Source organism: Rana temporaria, chromosome 2, assembly GCF_905171775.1.
Source record: "Rana temporaria chromosome 2, aRanTem1.1, whole genome shotgun sequence".
NCBI classification, from domain to species: Eukaryota; Metazoa; Chordata; class Amphibia; order Anura; family Ranidae; genus Rana; species Rana temporaria.
In genome coordinates this window covers 307,291,351-307,307,970 of record NC_053490.1, presented here as the reverse complement: position 1 = coordinate 307,307,970, position 16,620 = coordinate 307,291,351, and the positions used below count along the sequence as shown (strand labels likewise).

Sequence of the window (16,620 nt, the reverse complement as noted above, 5' to 3'; positions counted from 1 at the left end):
GTATGGGGTATATCTTACCCCTACCCATTCACCTGGTGAAAAAAGTGTCAAAAATAAAAACACACTAGACAGGTTTTTAAAGTAGTTTATTAGGCAGCTCTGGAAATTTTGTGATGTGTTTAATGAAGTATACCAAACACTACTGTGTTCAGAGGTCCCATGTTCCTTTAGAGCCCATTCACGCAGGGGCAACACGACTTTGAGCGCGACTTTGGGAGGCAAATTAAACCCGACTTGAGTATGAATCACAACGCGACTTGAAAGGTGCCTTATTTTAGGATTTATATAATTTGGCTCGGGCCAAATTGAACTTTCCTATATAGTAGGATGCCCAATGAGTATAAACAAGTGGAATTTGGGTGAGCCAAGTTGGTTTTCATATAGGAGTAGCTTGATTTTTTTTATTCAGAATTTCCTATTGAAATGCATGGGTGACAGGGTAACAAGTTTGGTGTCATAGTTTAGGATTTATATCACTTGGCTTGGGCCAAATGGAACTTTCCTATATAGTGGGATGCACAATGAGTATAAAACAAGTGGAATATGGTTGAGTCAAAGTGGTCTTCATATAGGAATATCTTGGTTCCTTATTCAGAATTTCCCATTGAAATGCATGGCTGTCATGATGCCATGTTTGGTGCTATATTTTTGAATTTATATAACTTGGCTTGGGCCATATTGAACTTTAACTAATAGAAGAATACCCAATGAGTATAAAACAAGTGCAATTTGGGTGAGCCTAGATGGATTTCATATAGGAATAGCTTGGTTCCTTATTCAGAATTTCCCTTTGAAATGCATGGGTGATAAGCTTGGTGCCATATTTTATGATTTCCATCACTTGGCTCGGACCAAACTGAACTATATAGTAGGATGCCCAATGAATATAAAACAAGTGGAATTTGGGTGAGCCAAGAAGGTTTTCATATATTTATTCAGAATTCCCCCTTTAAATACATGGCATTTAGGGAGAAAGAATTGTTGTTAAAGTTCACAATTTTATTATAAACATTGCAGATGATTTTTTAGTAAATAATCACTTTTGTGAATAAAGATCCAACCTGAATAAGAAGCTGGCCGAATAAGGAGCCAACTTCTGCATGCGAATAAGAAGCTGGCCGAATAAGAAGCTAACTTCAGCTTCATCCCTAGAGGCCTGTACACACAATACGAAAATCGGAAGTAAAATTTCGTCCGACAAACGATCTGCCGATTTTCGAATTGCTAGTATAGCACATTTGACAGACTATTAAGATTTTTCATCCAACAAAAGCTGTATGTGAAGACTAAAAACAAATTTGTCGGATGTGAACTCAACGTCCAATTTTCGTTTATTTAATACGGTTTTCGTCTAAAAAAAATCGTAAGAGCAAGACTACGCATGTTCAGAAATTAAAGGATACATAAAAAACTATTTAACACATTACGTCACTTCTGAAGTTGTGTTCTATCATATGAGAATTTTCGTATTGTGAGTAACCACTTAATTTTCGACATGACACTAGCATGCAACAAAAAACGGACGAACAGTCGTCTGAAAATCTGATCGTGTGCACGAGGCTTTACTCTATCCAAAATGAAAAAAATAATTGCCTATAGTTCTACTTTAAAGCGGAATTCCACCCAAAAGTGGAACTTCCGCTGATATGTCTCCTCCCCCCTCTGGTGCCACAATTGCCACCTTTCGGGGGGAGGGGGGGACAGGATACTTGTCTTTGACAGATATCATGTTCCCACATCTGGGAGTTCGCCCCCCACCCCCCCCCGCGGCCCATGGCGGCCGTCACCACGGGTCTTCCTCCTCCTCCCGCTGTCGCCGGGCCAGAAGGAGAGAGGAGCGGGGCCTTGCGCATGTGCAGTAGGATTCCCGGCGTGAAGCTGTAAGGCTACACTGCTGGATTCCCTTACCCACAATGGGGGTGGCAGCACCTGACAGCTGATGGAAACATCAGCTGCGGTGCCGTCATCGCTGGACTCCAGAACAGGTAGGTGTTCTATTATTTAATTGTTATTTTTTTGGGCAGACCTCCTCTTTAAGTTACCAATTAAACTGATTATAAAAACGACAGATATATTTATCAGGTTCACTGAATGCCTGCATATGGAATAAAGAGTAACAGGGTATTGCAATATAACAAGCAAGTGAAACCAATATACCATAAAGAATAATGCCATTACACTCCTATAGGACTGTGCAGTCCCCTTTTATAACAATCCAGATGTACCCATGGGCGTCTGCTCCATAGGGCAAGGGGGGGCAATTGACCCCCCCTGGAAAATCGAGAAGGTGTTGAAAAGTCTTGCGGCCGCGGGTTGTCTGAGCGGTCCCGGGCCGGATGTCACACAGACACAGCGAGCAGAGTGAAGCCGCCTCTCCTTACAGTGTTTATGTGTACACAGGGGGAGGGAACCATGATGTGACCCGGCTGTGCTGATGGCTGATCTGAGGTACTGAATGGGATGGGGGGAGGGGAGGTCCGTCTTTTGCTGAAGGGGGGGTTTGTGCTGAATGGGGGTCCATCTGTGCTGAATGGAGGGGTCTGTGCAGAAAGGGGGGTCTGTGCTGAATGGAGGTTTTTGTGCTGAAGGGGGGGTCTGTACATTCTCTATGCTATATTTATATGGGCATGGATTGAAGCTAAATTATCTCAAGAGCTATTTCACACTGCCAACTGGCCGCGTTATTGGGAAAGTGCCGCTTCACCATCGTTTTAGCTGCGTTATTCCCTTTTAACCCCTGCTAGTGGTTGAAGAAAGGGTTAAATGTGTATCGCCACTGCGGAAGTGCCCCCCCCCCCCTGAAAAATTTCAGCGGACGCCCATGGATGCACCATCAGTTGATGCTCCTCTCTCCTCCAGAGATTCAACAATTGCAAGATCCCTAGCCAGGAGCCAACATCTTCACCCCGTCGTCTTCTGCGTTGGACATCTTTGACCATCATGATTAGCTGACCAGGATAACATAACTTTTGAGCCAAGAATGTACACTGAACTATACACATATGCAACTCAATGTGCAGTGTTAAAAAGTTTGCAAGCAGGCAGGTAAGAAGCTTTAATTACAAAACAGCCATACCCTATTTCTTCTACAATATAAAAACTGCCTGCTTGCATTTGTTTTTTATTTATAACACTCTTCTTTAACGCCCCACTCCAAGATTGCAAAACTTCAAATTCCTTTTTTTCTGTCGTGATATAACTTCCTGTAGGAGGGTGGCTACGTTCGTTCTCTGGTCCCACTCCATTTAGAAACATAGCCTTAGGGGCCATGGACTAAACTATGGGGTGTGTAGTGTGTCATAGAGCAGTGCACATGACCACAACTAATGTGCGTTGCTTGTTGTAAACAAACGTAGGGGGAAAGGTAGAGGTTCGGGAGCTCATGGAAGATGTTGCAAGGAGGCGGATTACAGGTGCCTTTAAGTAGTGGATGTGTATGGATTATTTTTTGGAGAAGAAGGATATTGTTTAGTGTAAAGCTGTACAATATAAATTAAAGCGGGATTCCACCCGCAATTATTATTTTTTTTTTAAGTCAGCAGCTACTAACAGTGTAGCTGCTGACATTTACTAAGGACACTTACCTTGTCCTATGTGCGCTGATGGCCCCCCCGATGCCGATCCCACGATCGATGCAGGTCCCGCGCCGCCATTCACACTAGGGGAAACAGGCAGTGAAGCCTTACGGCTTCACTGCCCATTTCCTACTACGCCTGTGTGAGTCTCGTGCCGGCTTGTGAATGGGCGGCTGCTCTCTGAGAACACACACAGTTCCCAGAAAGCAGCGCGCCCCATTCACTAGGAGAAGAAGAAGAAGAAAACATTCCGCGGTGCCGAAGAGGCAGATTACGGACTTCCGCATAGCAACAGGTATTTCGGGTGAGTATAAATTTTTTTTTTTTTTCACTTTTATTTTATTTAATTTTTTTAGTACTTTTGGCCAAATGTTGTTTTCCTGGGTGGAACTCCGCTTTAATTTGTATATACTTTACATTGTTTTTGTCAAAACAGCTAAAGGGCCCTTTCACACGGGGCGGATTAGTGATGATCCACCCCGTGAACCTCCACTTGCTCAGCGGGGATCGCCCTATTTTTTTTAAGCTGCACATGGTGACAGTATTATTCTGTCACTGTTTTTCATGTTGATTGGTAAGGCTAAGGAAATAGTAAGTGCTTTATTCTAAAGCACCACCAGAGGGCAGAAATTTCACGACAGATTTTTACTAATATTTTAGCTGGAGCTCAGAGATCCAATATTGATTGTGTGCAATGATAACATATCTAATTTGGTTTCAGATTTAGCAAACATTTACAAAACAAGTTTGTTTAAAGAATGCTTCAGTAGATCCTGTACTACTTTTGACAAATTCGGGGGGGGGGGGGGGATTTGTGCGAGTTCAGCTAAATCCGCACATTTTCTAACCCGCTCCAATGTGAACCTAGGCTTAGACCAGGCATGTCCAAAGTCCGGCCCCCCTGTCCATTTAATATGGCCCCCCTGGGGATTTGGATATATATATTGTTTGTGGCCCCCAGGTATTTATCGGTGCTGCCTTGGAGGGGACAGGAAGGGGGAAGGACGAGTGCCGTCAGATTACATGAAGAGAATCTCCTGTTTATTCAGCAGCATCTCTATTGGAAGTCCTGTCTCCTGGGATACCATTGGACGACTGTTCTGTCTATCATAGGAGGCGGGACTTTGTATTAAAGAGGCCACAGAGTAAACAAGAGATTCTCCTGTTTGTAATCTGTCGGCACTTGTCCCGCCCCCCCCCCTCTGCCCTCCAAGGCTGCAGATGGGCATCGATCAGGCTGCACTGATGGCAATGCTAAGGCTGCATTTGTTGCAATGGTAAGGCTGCACTGATTGCAATGGTGAGGCTGCATTCATGGCAATGGTGAGGCTGCATTCATGGCAATGGTGAGGCTGCATTCATGGCATTGGTGAGGCTTCATTCATGGCATTGGTGAGGCTTCATTCATGGCATTGGTGAGGCTTCATTCATGGCAATGGTGAGGCTGCATTCATGGCAATGGTGAGGCTGCATTCATGGCAATGGTGAGGCTGCATTCATGGCAATGGTGAGCCTGTGCGTGTTATACGCCGATAAATACGGTATATCCAAATAACACGCTCAAGCTCATCCTTGGTCCTGAGCAGCGCTCTGGGATTCATTGGGGCCACAAAATAAATATATACAGTATATCCAAATAACATGCCCAAGCTCATCTCTTCACCACACACAGCCACAAAGGCAAGAGAATTCTGGTTGGACCGTGTATTAGTGCTCGGACAAACACGAATTTTAATCGATCAAAGAATGTCAGGCAAAATAGTCGGCCCTCGAGCATGTTTACTTCATCAAATCTGGCCCTCTTTGAAAAAAGTTTGGACACCCCTAGCTTAGACACACCGATAAAATGAAGCAAAACTCCAGCTAACACTTTTTAGGCAGTTACGACAGTTTTTTTCCTTTTGGGATAAACGTTTTTCATATAGAAATAAAAGCTGATCATTGTAAACCCTACCCGCTAGTTTGTGGCAATCAAATACCACCAAAATAATTTCTATTTGTGTGGAAACAAAATGATATAAATTTCATCTGGGTACAGTGTTGCATGACCACGCAATTGCAAGTTAAAGTGGAGCCGTGCTGAATAGCAAAAACTGCTCTGGTAATGAAAGGGATAAAACCTTACGGAGCTTAAAGTGATTGCAAAGGTAAACATAAAAAAAAAAACATGCCTATACTTATCTTCTTTGTGCAATGGAAGTGCACAGAGCGGCCACGAACCTCCTCTATTCGGGTTCCCCACTGGTGCCCCTGGCCCCTCCCCTCTGTGCAGTGCCCCCATGGGAAGTGGTACTTGTGCATGCTAGTTCCCAAGCCCTGCTGCTGCGTCCATTGACACAGACAGCGGGACTCAGGCCTCCACCTCACTGCCTTTAACCACTTGAGACCCGCGCTATTGACAAAAGACGTCAACAGCGCGGCTCTCAGGTGCCACCTGGACGTCTTTGGACGTCATTTGAAGTGCATTACCCGCGCGCGCCTCTGGGGGGCGCGCAGCGGGTAAACACTGTCCCGACGCATCGCTGGGAAGCCGATGCGTGTACCTGGCGGCCACGATGTCCGCCGGGTACACGCGATCGTCGGTTACACAGTAGGGACGTGGAGCTCTGTGTGTAAACACAGAGCTCCACGTGCTGTCAGAGGAGAGGAGACCGATCTGTGTCCCTTGTACATAGAGACACAGCATCGGTCACCTCCCCCAGTCACCCCCCTCCCCCCACACAGTTAGAACACACCCAGGATACACATTTAACCCCTTCCTCACCCCCTAGTGTTAACCCCTTCCCTGCCAGTCACATTTATACAGTAATTAGTGCATTTTTATAGCACTGATCGCTGTATAAATGTGAATGGTCCCAAATTTGTGTCAAAAGTGTCCGATACGTCCGCCGCAATATCGCAGTCCCAATAAAAATCACAGATCGACGCCATTACTAGTAAAAAATCATAATTCTGTCCCCTATTTTGTAGGCGCTATAAATTTTGCGCAAACCAGTCGCTTATTGCGATTTTAATTTTTTTACAAAAATACGTCGAAAAATACGTATCGGCCTTAACTGAGAAAAAAAATAGTTTTTTTTAAAAAAAAATTGGGATATTTATTATAGCAACAAGTAAAAAAAAATATTTTTTTTTTAAATTGTCGCTTTTTTTGGTTTATAGCGCAAAAAATAAAAACCGTAGAGGTGATCAAATACCACCAAAAGAAAGCTCTATTTGTGGGGAAAAAAGGACGTCAATTTTGTTTGGGAGCCACGTCGCACGACCGCGCAAATGTCAGTTAAAGCGTCCCAGTGCCCCAGCAAAGCCAGCGAGACCCGGAAGGGGGGGGGGGGGGGAGAAGACCTGCAGACGTGCACGGCGCTGGATCCAATGAGGGCTCAGGTAAGTAAAAGTGGGAATGAGGGGGCGATGCTGACGCCTAAACATTTTTTACCTTAATAAAAGGCATGCGTTAAAGTAAAAAAATGTTAGGCTTTACAATCACTTTAAAGTGGTTGTAAACCCTTTACAGCCACGTTAACCTAAAGGTAAGCCTAGATTAATGCCCGGTACACACGATCCGATTATCGGACGAATGATCGTTTGTTTTTTTTTGTATGCTATTCTCACGTCGAATCTGATGAGTTTACTAAAGTCACGAAAATTCTCATACGGCAGAATAAAAAATCGGAAGTGATGTCACCTAAAGGTTTAGGAGATATTTGCAAAGAATAGCGGCACCAAAGTCTACGGCGCATCATGCTGTTGGTGGCGGCTCCCGCGCGCATGCACGGGAGTGACGTCTTCGCTGCTCCGGCCAGTCACAATACCTGAAAGTCGCTCCGGGTATTATGGCGGCGTCGGAGGAGGCGAACGATGACTGCTGAGGGGGCTTCGATCTCAGATAAGTACTTCATAATGAGCTAGTATGATATGCATACTAGCTCATTATGCCTTTGCCTTTGTCTCGCAGGTTGTCTTTTTTTTTTTTTTTTTACTTCCTCTTTAAGTGGTTCAACATGCTTGGGACAAACATAGATCTATACTCAGATAAAAAAAAGTAAAAAATAAAATATATATATATCTATAAATGGAAAAAAAAAAAATAGGGAAGACTCGATGGACCACTTGTTCTTTTTCTGCTATCACTCTTGTATGTTTCTATAAAATATTTTGTATAGCAACAGAGTTGCGGTAAGGTAGCACATTTATTTGAAATAATCCAAGATACACCAGACCCGCACCATTTTGGACAATGCAGTACACATTTGGACAATGTATGTTGTGAACAACAATGCAATGATCACAGTACTATACTTTAACAGGCTGCTCAGCTGTTACACACAGTGGGGGGCCTGTTTGCACCATTATGGTGTGGTATTAATGTGTGCTGCTTAAAATGCTGCATGCACGAGTTTTGGTCCATTCTGGTGCTTTGGCAAATGAATGGGGTGCCCTAATGGAATGCATGTACCAACACATCTAAACGCACACACTGTTTCAGATCAGGCTGGTGTAAAAGAGCCCTATAACAGGTTACTATGAGTCATAGGTATTTAGGACCCAAACTGTTAAAATAGCCATACACCTGAGGGCAGGGCAGTTTTAATGGCATAATTGGCCCCTGGGCAAAGTAATGCTCTGGGGCCACTACAATGATGACAGTGCAGGTAAACAGACATCAAGTAGGTAGGAGGCAGACTGCCTCCCCTGTGCATCTATCACTCTCAGTGCCATCATGGTGCCCCAAATTTTGGGCAGCATGGGCTCAAGGACAAGCTGCTTTGTGGAAAGTGCAGGGGCCCCCCAATGTAGCTGGGGCCCCTGGGCAGTGCCCAGGTGTGCCCTCTCATTAAGACAGCCCTGCCTGAGGGGCTTATTCACATGGACAGCTGGGGGCAGTAATATTAGGACCGACTACCCACCTAAAAAAAAAAAAAAGCAAAGGCAGCTGCTTAGGGCTGTACCCATGCTGCGGCTACGATGCTTTGGGGCAAAAGTTAAACCACATGTTGCATTTGGCAGGCGGTACGGCCCGTCAAACAGGACCAATTTAAGTGAATATGGCTGTACTGTGATGGCTCTGTAATTGCGTGCAATGCATATGGTTGGGGCACAAATGTTTGGCATTTTGAAGGTTAAGGCTAGGACTAGGTTCACTCTTCTGTGTGTGGCTGTGGGAATTGCAGCAATTCCCGCCACCACCACCACTCGGAGTAAAAACGCACTGCTCTGAGGAAACAATCGGGGCTGCCATACCGTCTGAATGGCATAAAAAATTGCAGTGCGTGTGCGGGAAAATTGCATAGTCTTTTTGACAGCAGCCGCATTTTAGAAAAGGTGCATGCACTTTTTTTTTTCAGAAATGAAGGCACGCCAGCCCGTTCCCATGCAAATGTGGCACGCAAAAACGCATAGGTGTGAACCTAGCGTAAAGCAGGCGACATATTGCCTCCTCAGCATCTGCCAAATGGTTCTGAAAAGTAGTCTATCATGGATAATTTTCTGAGGGGGGGCAATAGAATTGTGCCACTACTTTTAATATATATATATATATATATATATATATATATATATATATATATATATATATATATATATATTTTTACTACAATGACAAACACACTTTGATTTCCTTTATGTACTGTCTATCTATGGGAGCCCAGATTCCATCACCGCCTACAACACCCGCTCTACACTGTGCTTAGTAGTGCGCAGATGCACTGACTAACCCCGGGCCATACGTGATTGGTCCTTTCCTCTGTCAGTCACGGAAGGTGACCATTCCCCGGCAGAGAGCGATCACGTGGCTCTTTGTGTCATTTGCCCGGTAGATAAGCGGGAAGAGAAGATAGAGGAGAGACGTGTGGCGGGTTCATATCACACAGTGTAATTGGAGGCTGCACTCAGGAGGTGAACACACAGCACACATAACCGCACTGCCTGCTAGTCCCTTCCACAGACTCCATTCTGTGCTGAGACAAGCAGTCATATCTCTTTATTTAGGATGGAGTGTCACGGTTGTCTCACTCGAGAGTGATCTCTTCCTTGTATGCATAACCTGTATGAGAAGAAATCTTTATGACTGTCCAACACATATGTGCAGCAGCAAAAGAATGGGCTCTAATGCCTACATGTCTCATGTATGTGTTGCTGGGTGACTGTTTATGGGCTCTCAAAACAGGCTGAATTCACGCCTGAGCGTTTTTTTTGGCATGCACATTTTTGAGGGATTGCGTAGTGTATTTAAAGGTGTTGTAAACCCTCAAGGTTGAATTATTGCATTAAGGGGAAAAACCTTTTTGTTCTGCAGCTCCCCCCCCCCTTTTCTTACTTGAGCCAGATGCACAAACGCAGAATCTCCAGCCGCTATCTCATTCCTCATTGGACAGATTGATAGCAGAAGGAGCCATTGACTCTTCTGCTGGCAATCAAATCCAGGGGGCGTGGCTGTGTCAACGACGGACGCAGCAGCGGGACTCGGGAGTGAGCCCGCACAGGTGCCCCCATGGAAAGTGTCTCTCTGTGTGGGCACCCGATGAAGAGGAGGAGCCTGGAGCGCCAGCAGGGGACCGCAGAAGAAGAGGATCTGGACTTCTCTGTGCAAAATCGTTACACAGAGCAGGTAAGTATAGGCATATTTGTTTGTTTATATTTATATATTAAAACAAAGAGGGTTTATTTTGTTAGGTTAGGGGTTAATATTAGGGTTTTGGATTGGGTTTAGAGGTTAAAGTGGTTGTAAAGGCAGAAGTTTTTTTTTTTTTTTTTTATCTTAGTGCATTCATATAAAAAAACCTGTGCAGCAGACCCCCCCCCCCCCCAATACTTACCTGAACCCCATCTCTATCCAGCGATGTCCACAAGTGCCTCAGCCATCCAGGACTCTCCTCCTTATTGGCTGAGACACTGCAGCAGTGCCATTGGCTCCCGCTGCTGTCAGTTATCCAATCAGGAGAAAGAGGGGGCTGGGCCAAACCTGGTCTATGTGTCTTAATGGACACAGGGAGTAGTGACTCGGCTCAGGTGCCCCCATGGCTAGCTGCTTGCTGTGGGGTCACTCGACAAGAGGGAGGGGGGCCATGAGAAGAGGGACACAGAGAAGTGGATCTGGGCTGCTCTGTGCAAAACCACTGTACAGAGCAGGTAAGTATAAGGCCTCTTACACACTGCAGCTTGAAAAAGCTCAGCACAGCTTATTTTAGCTAAATTACAGATCATACACAGGCGCATAAACAAGTGGCGTGTATTCTTCAGTTAAAAAAAAAATATGGAAAAATCTGCTTTTTTGGTCAGAAATGTACACCTCATGCGGGCAAATACGAGTGAATGTGCACAAATGTCTATTTCCATATTGTGCAGAACGAGAACGCAAGATTAAGATAAAGTTAAAATGCACAAACGCATATACGTAAAAATGTGCGTAAATGCGTACAAAAAAAATGTCTGGAAAAAGTAGATGCTCAAACAGGAGTTTCATGTGCAAGAGGCCGAATGTGTTTGTTATTTTTAAAGAGGAGAAAAAAACAGACTTTACAATCACTTTAAATCATTTACACCTACTGTTGTCATTTACACCTACAGGTAAGACTACATTAAAGCGGACGTTCACCCAAAAAAAATGTTTTAACATTACATTCAGCCGAGTTGTCAGAATGACAATCGGCTGTTTTTTTTTATTTTATCCCTGTACATACCGTATTTTCACCGCCGCTTCAGGGTATGTCTTCTGCAGGGCTGGGCGTTCCTAACTGATTGACAGGCTTCCGACCGTCGCATACTGCGCGTCACGAGTTGCCGAAAGAAGCCGGACTGCGAGTCGGCTCTATACGGCGCCTGCGCACCGACGTTCGGCTTCTTTTGGCAACTCGTGACGCGCAGTATGCGACGGTCGGAAGCCTGCCAATCAGTTAGGAACGCCCAGTCCCGCAGAAGACATACCCGGAAGCGGCGGTGAAAATACGGTATGTACGGGGATAAAATACAAAAAACAGCCGATTGTCATTCTGACAACTCGGCTGAATGCAATGTTAAAATTTTTTTTGGGGGGTGAACCCCCGCTTTAAGGCTTACCTGCAGGTTTAGGAGATATTCGCCAATGACAGGCACTGCTGTCTACGGTGCATGCGCCGTAGACAACGGCGCGCAGGCGCACTAACAATAGCCGTGCTAAACACGGCAATGCCGTGTTTGATGTCTCCCGCGTGCTTGCGCAGGAATGACATCATCGCCGCTCTGGCCGATCATAGCGTGTTCGCATAGAACACGTGCAGAGCCCGCCAGGAAGTGTGCACGGCGCTGTGCTAATCACAGCCAGGGAGACATTGTCCCGATGCTCGGCTGCAGGGATCGTAAAATGTCTCCCTGGCAGTGATTAGCACAGCGCCGTGCACACTTCCTGGCGGGCTCTGCACGTGTTCTATGCGAACACGCCAGAGCTCATCCTTAGTCCTGAACTATTTGAAGGGAAGGGGTTAAAGAGTGTCCACTCTCAGGGCTCATTTCCACAATGTGTTTTTTGCCACCCCATCAACTCCAGTCAGTGCAAACTCGCACTACAAAGCTACCTTGAGATGGGTTGCCCTTATGCTGAAACCTCTCATTTTAGCACGCAGGATGCTGCTAATTTGCCAGTTAGTGTGATGCACTTTTTGTTTGGACGCGTACTCTCCATTCAGATCTTTCCATAGAGCCCTGCTAGATTTGATTTAAATTAGGGCTGCAACTAACGAATATTTTCATAATCGATTAGTTGGCCAATTGTTTAGATTAATCGGATAATAGCCTAAAAAATAAACAAAACTTAGCATTTTTTTTTTTTTTTGGCCAATTTGTTGTTGGGCAGATTACAAAACACAAATTGCCGCAAAAACACATTACATGCCTTTCTGCAGCTTCTCCATTGAAGTATATTGAACCAAAAAAAACAAAATAGTACAGTTTTGCGTTAAATCTTGCCTTTCCAAATACGCAGCAGCTGAAAAAAAATCATGGATGTGAACGTGTCCCATAGGAAAACATGTAAATGAACTGTAGTGTTTCTGCAAAAAGCACCAAAAAACAGAGGTGTGACCCCGGGCCTGAGATGTACATAATGGGGTTAAAAAAAACGAAAATTAGTACAAAGAGCAAATAATCGCTACTCTAAGGGGTTAATTTTTTTACTGTGGGACAGTGAAAGTAATATTTACAGTAGCGATTTGCTTTTTTGTACTATAAAGGGCTAATTTTTTTTTTTTTTTTTTTGTTAACCCCATTATGTTACTGGCCGATTAATCGATTATGAAAATTGTAATGGATTAATTTCATAATCGATTAGTTGTTTCGGCCCTAATTTAAATCGACTCTCATTTAAATAATTTTTTTTATTTAATTTTTAAAGCGCAACTGTCATGCAGCAGCTCCTTCTCTGACCCGCTGTTGACTCACAAACTGTCCCATTCACTTTAATGGGACGGCTGGTGATGAAGCAGTGACACAACAAGTTGAGGGACAAGGCAGCAGCAGGTAAATGGATGACCGCTAACAGGCGATGCCATGATGGGTCTGAAATGACAGGTGCTCTTTAAATGTAAGGACTCATTCTTTCTGGTAGTTGGAATCTTTAATATTTGTAAACAAAATGAAGGTTTCCTATTTAGAAAAATTACCTGTCAGGTTAGTAAATATTCCCAAGCTGGGTCTCTTTTACGGCCTGCTGCCATTTTGCTGCTCAAGGGAGGAATACAGCACTTCAAGCTATGTGCAGAAATATCACAAGGTTTATAAGCTGCATAGCCCCATACACACGGTCACACTTTTTGCCAACCAACTTGAAAATCTGCAAGTTTTCTAATTTGTCTGACCGTGTGTACGCTCCATCGGACCAACCTTTTCGGGTTTCATCCGACAAAAAGTTGGGTCTGCAAACGGACCAACTTTTCGGCAACAAAAGTCTGATGCTGCCTTGTCTGACCGTGTGTACAGCAAGCCAACCAACTTTTGGACAAAGTGCAAATACGCATGCTCAGAACCAATGTTAAAAGCAACAAACAATAGCAGAAGTTAACCAAAGGGTGGCGGTAAAGAGCAGAAAATAGCAAAAAAACACGTGATGTTAGGAAAGTTTTAGAAAAGTTTGCAGAAAAGTCTGACTGTGTGTATGCTATGGGTGTGGCCTGACAAATCAATTAGGAAAAAAATCCAAGGGAAATTTTGTTGGATGTCTGACTGTGTGTATGAGCTTTTAGAAGGTTTCACTTTCATTTATAACAGCCCAGGGTAAAAGGCAGCTGATCCATTGATTAGAATTGGATGTAGCACAGTAGAAAAGGGGTTGTGACATGATCTGCTGTCCAAAGCTAAGATTTTAAAAATAGGTGTCCGAACATGCACAAAAATCTGAACAGTTAATAATGGAGAGGTAGCATTCCACAAACAGGAGCTGTAGGGCTTACACCAGTTGAACTATAGTAGTTGTAGAGTCTCTTAAAAGAGAACCCTGTATTCATCCAGAAATGAAATTTATATTTGCATAATGCTTGCAGGAAAGGATATCCAAATGTAATGTACAACCCAGTCCTTCTAGAATCTATATGGAGTGTTTTTTGTTGTACAGAGGAGGGGTGATCGTGCAAGAGTGCTTGCTGGAGTTTTTCTGTGTGACTGTGAGAGCATTAAAGGAGTTGTAAAGATTGTTTTTTTTTTTTTAAATAACCAACATGTTATACTTGCCTCTGTGCAAGGGTTTTACTCAGAGGCCCCAATCTTTCTCTTCTGGGGTCCCCCAGCGGCGCACCTGGCTCCTCCTCCTTTTCTTCTTGCCTGCTCACACGGAGAGCTGCTTTCTATTGGGGCACTCTCGAGTGCTGCGTCCACCCCCCCCCCCCCCCCCAGCTCGCATGTCACTGGATTTGACAGTGGCTGGAGCTGCTGTGTTTGTCCCAGTCGCTGGAATGATAGACTTCAGGTAAGTAAAAGGGGAGGATCCTGCACTACAGAAGGTTTTTCACCGTAATGCATAACAGTGAAAAACCTTGACTTGCAACCCCTTTAAACCTCAGAGCAGTTGATTTAAACTGAAATGGCTGTAACGCACTTCATCACATAAAAATGTAGGTCCTGCTGCAGTTTTGAAGAGTTGCTAACTTTTTTAATGCGTGACTCAAATGTGCTTATTTATGTCATGTACTCCCCTCACTGTGTGTGGGCAGTATGTTTTCACTTCTTTAAAAAAAAAAATTGTATTTTACTTTGCAGGTGTCATAATGGAAGTAAGCCACTCAATAAAGGAGAGGACTATTGCAGAAAATAGCCTAGTCATCCTTTTACAGGGACTGCATGGATATACCACTACTGTGGAGCTGCGAGATGAAAGTTCTGCTAAAGGTTCAGTTATAAATGTAGATGCTTTTATGAATGTACGCTTAGAAAAGGTCACTTATACAGACCGTCGGGGCAAGGAATCCAAGCTGGATGACTTGTTTATCAATGGACGCAATGTGCGCTACATCCATATTCCAGAGGAGGTGGACATAATTCAAACTATTGAAGAGCAGCTAAAGAAAATACAAGGCATCCGTGGATTTGGTGGAAAGGGAAGAAAAGAATTTGTTTCAAAGAATTACAAATGATGCCCACTTTACCCTGCTGTTGAACATAACCATGCTGCTGTATATCATCTAGCCGTTTTACTAAGTAGTGTAAAAGAAATACAAAGACAATACAGTACCTGGTTACTGAGCATAAAGATCGTCCTGTATATTGTTAAAGGAAACATCTTTTAAATCACTTTGGTAAAACTATGCAATTATTGTGAAAATATGATTCTTTTTGCTACATGGTAGCGTGCGATTGTATGAGAAATGTGATTAAATGGCATAAACAATTTTTTTGTGTATGTGTCTTAATGGCAAATGAGTAGAGCAGTGGTGGTCAATCTGAGGGCCTCGTGTGGCACCTGACATGTCCAAGGGGGTACACAACAGAATTTGTACTTGTTTACACCAGTGCGTTTTGTATAGCACACATGCGCACACTGGTGTGCACTGCAATGCTTTGTTAAAATGCATTACTGTGCTGACTTTTTATTTGGAACGATTAATTCTTATGTGTTGCAGCACTTTGATGTGTTTACTAGTTTGGATATTGCTGCACAACAATGCAACATGGCCTACTTTTTTGTTTGTTTGTTTAGTGCACACCAATTTGGTGTGTTGTGAACCGAAGCGACAACACAGAAGGCAAATAATTTTGTGCTTGTGTTGGGCAACACAGCTGGTGAGAACTATAGGGAAAACTTTTTAAGTTTTTAAGGGAGGATTATAACCCCTGTAAGGGTTTACTTTTGACATCCTATGTCCCATTGTGGATATTTCAATTCACTTCCTGTCCCATATAAAAACAGAAAGTAAGAGGCAATCCCTGCAAATAGGGGAATTTCTGTCCCCATTGGAAGATTTCTCCTCAATTACTTTATTGGGGACAACTCAGAATTTGGTATTTTATTTTACTGTCACTTTCATAAAGGTAAACAGGACAAATAGAGGGTGAATCGGGGGCACAGACAGCAATAAAACTGCCAGGTGTTCTAATCCCTCTCCACTCTATTTAAAACACCTTTATAAGTCTTCTTTCACACTTCTGCCACTTGGGATCCGACTTGCAGGACATTTGAAATTTCAGGTTTTTTTTTCTATGAGAGCTGTTCCTACTGATGCTACAGAAGTTGCTGCAACTTCAGAAAAGATTCCTGCACTACTTTGGTCTGACATTTGATGTGACGTTGGTTCAGAGAATGTAAAGTCAAATCAAAGTAGCACCAAAAGTCTCACTAGAAATCATGTGACTTTGGAGATTTTTTTTTTTTTTTTTTTAGCAGTAGGTTGAGACAGGACCAGTTGGGGCTTTTGTATACCTACCGGTAGTCCTTGACACTCGGAGGGCCACACACAGGCTGTTTTAGGCACCAGGAAAGTAAAGTATGAGACTTTGGGCGCCTGTTGAAACTAGATTTCTCTTATCGTCCATGGACGGACACGGCTCCTTAAATCTTGACAAGTGGGTTATGTTCCCTGTTTACAGG

At 43.7% G+C, this 16,620-nt stretch overlaps 1 protein-coding gene across 1 annotated transcript; it reads left to right on the top strand.

Moving 5' to 3' along the window:
• Positions 1 to 9,308: 9,308 nt before the first annotated feature.
• On the top strand, positions 9,309 to 15,425 carry LSM10 (LSM10, U7 small nuclear RNA associated). The gene is made up of 2 exons (XM_040337345.1): positions 9,309 to 9,470; positions 14,796 to 15,425. The coding sequence occupies exon 2, from the start codon at positions 14,804 to 14,806 to the stop codon at positions 15,167 to 15,169; it is 366 nt and encodes a 121-aa protein (XP_040193279.1). The 5' UTR covers positions 9,309 to 9,470; positions 14,796 to 14,803; the 3' UTR covers positions 15,170 to 15,425.
• The last annotated feature ends 1,195 nt before the right edge of the window (positions 15,426 to 16,620 follow it).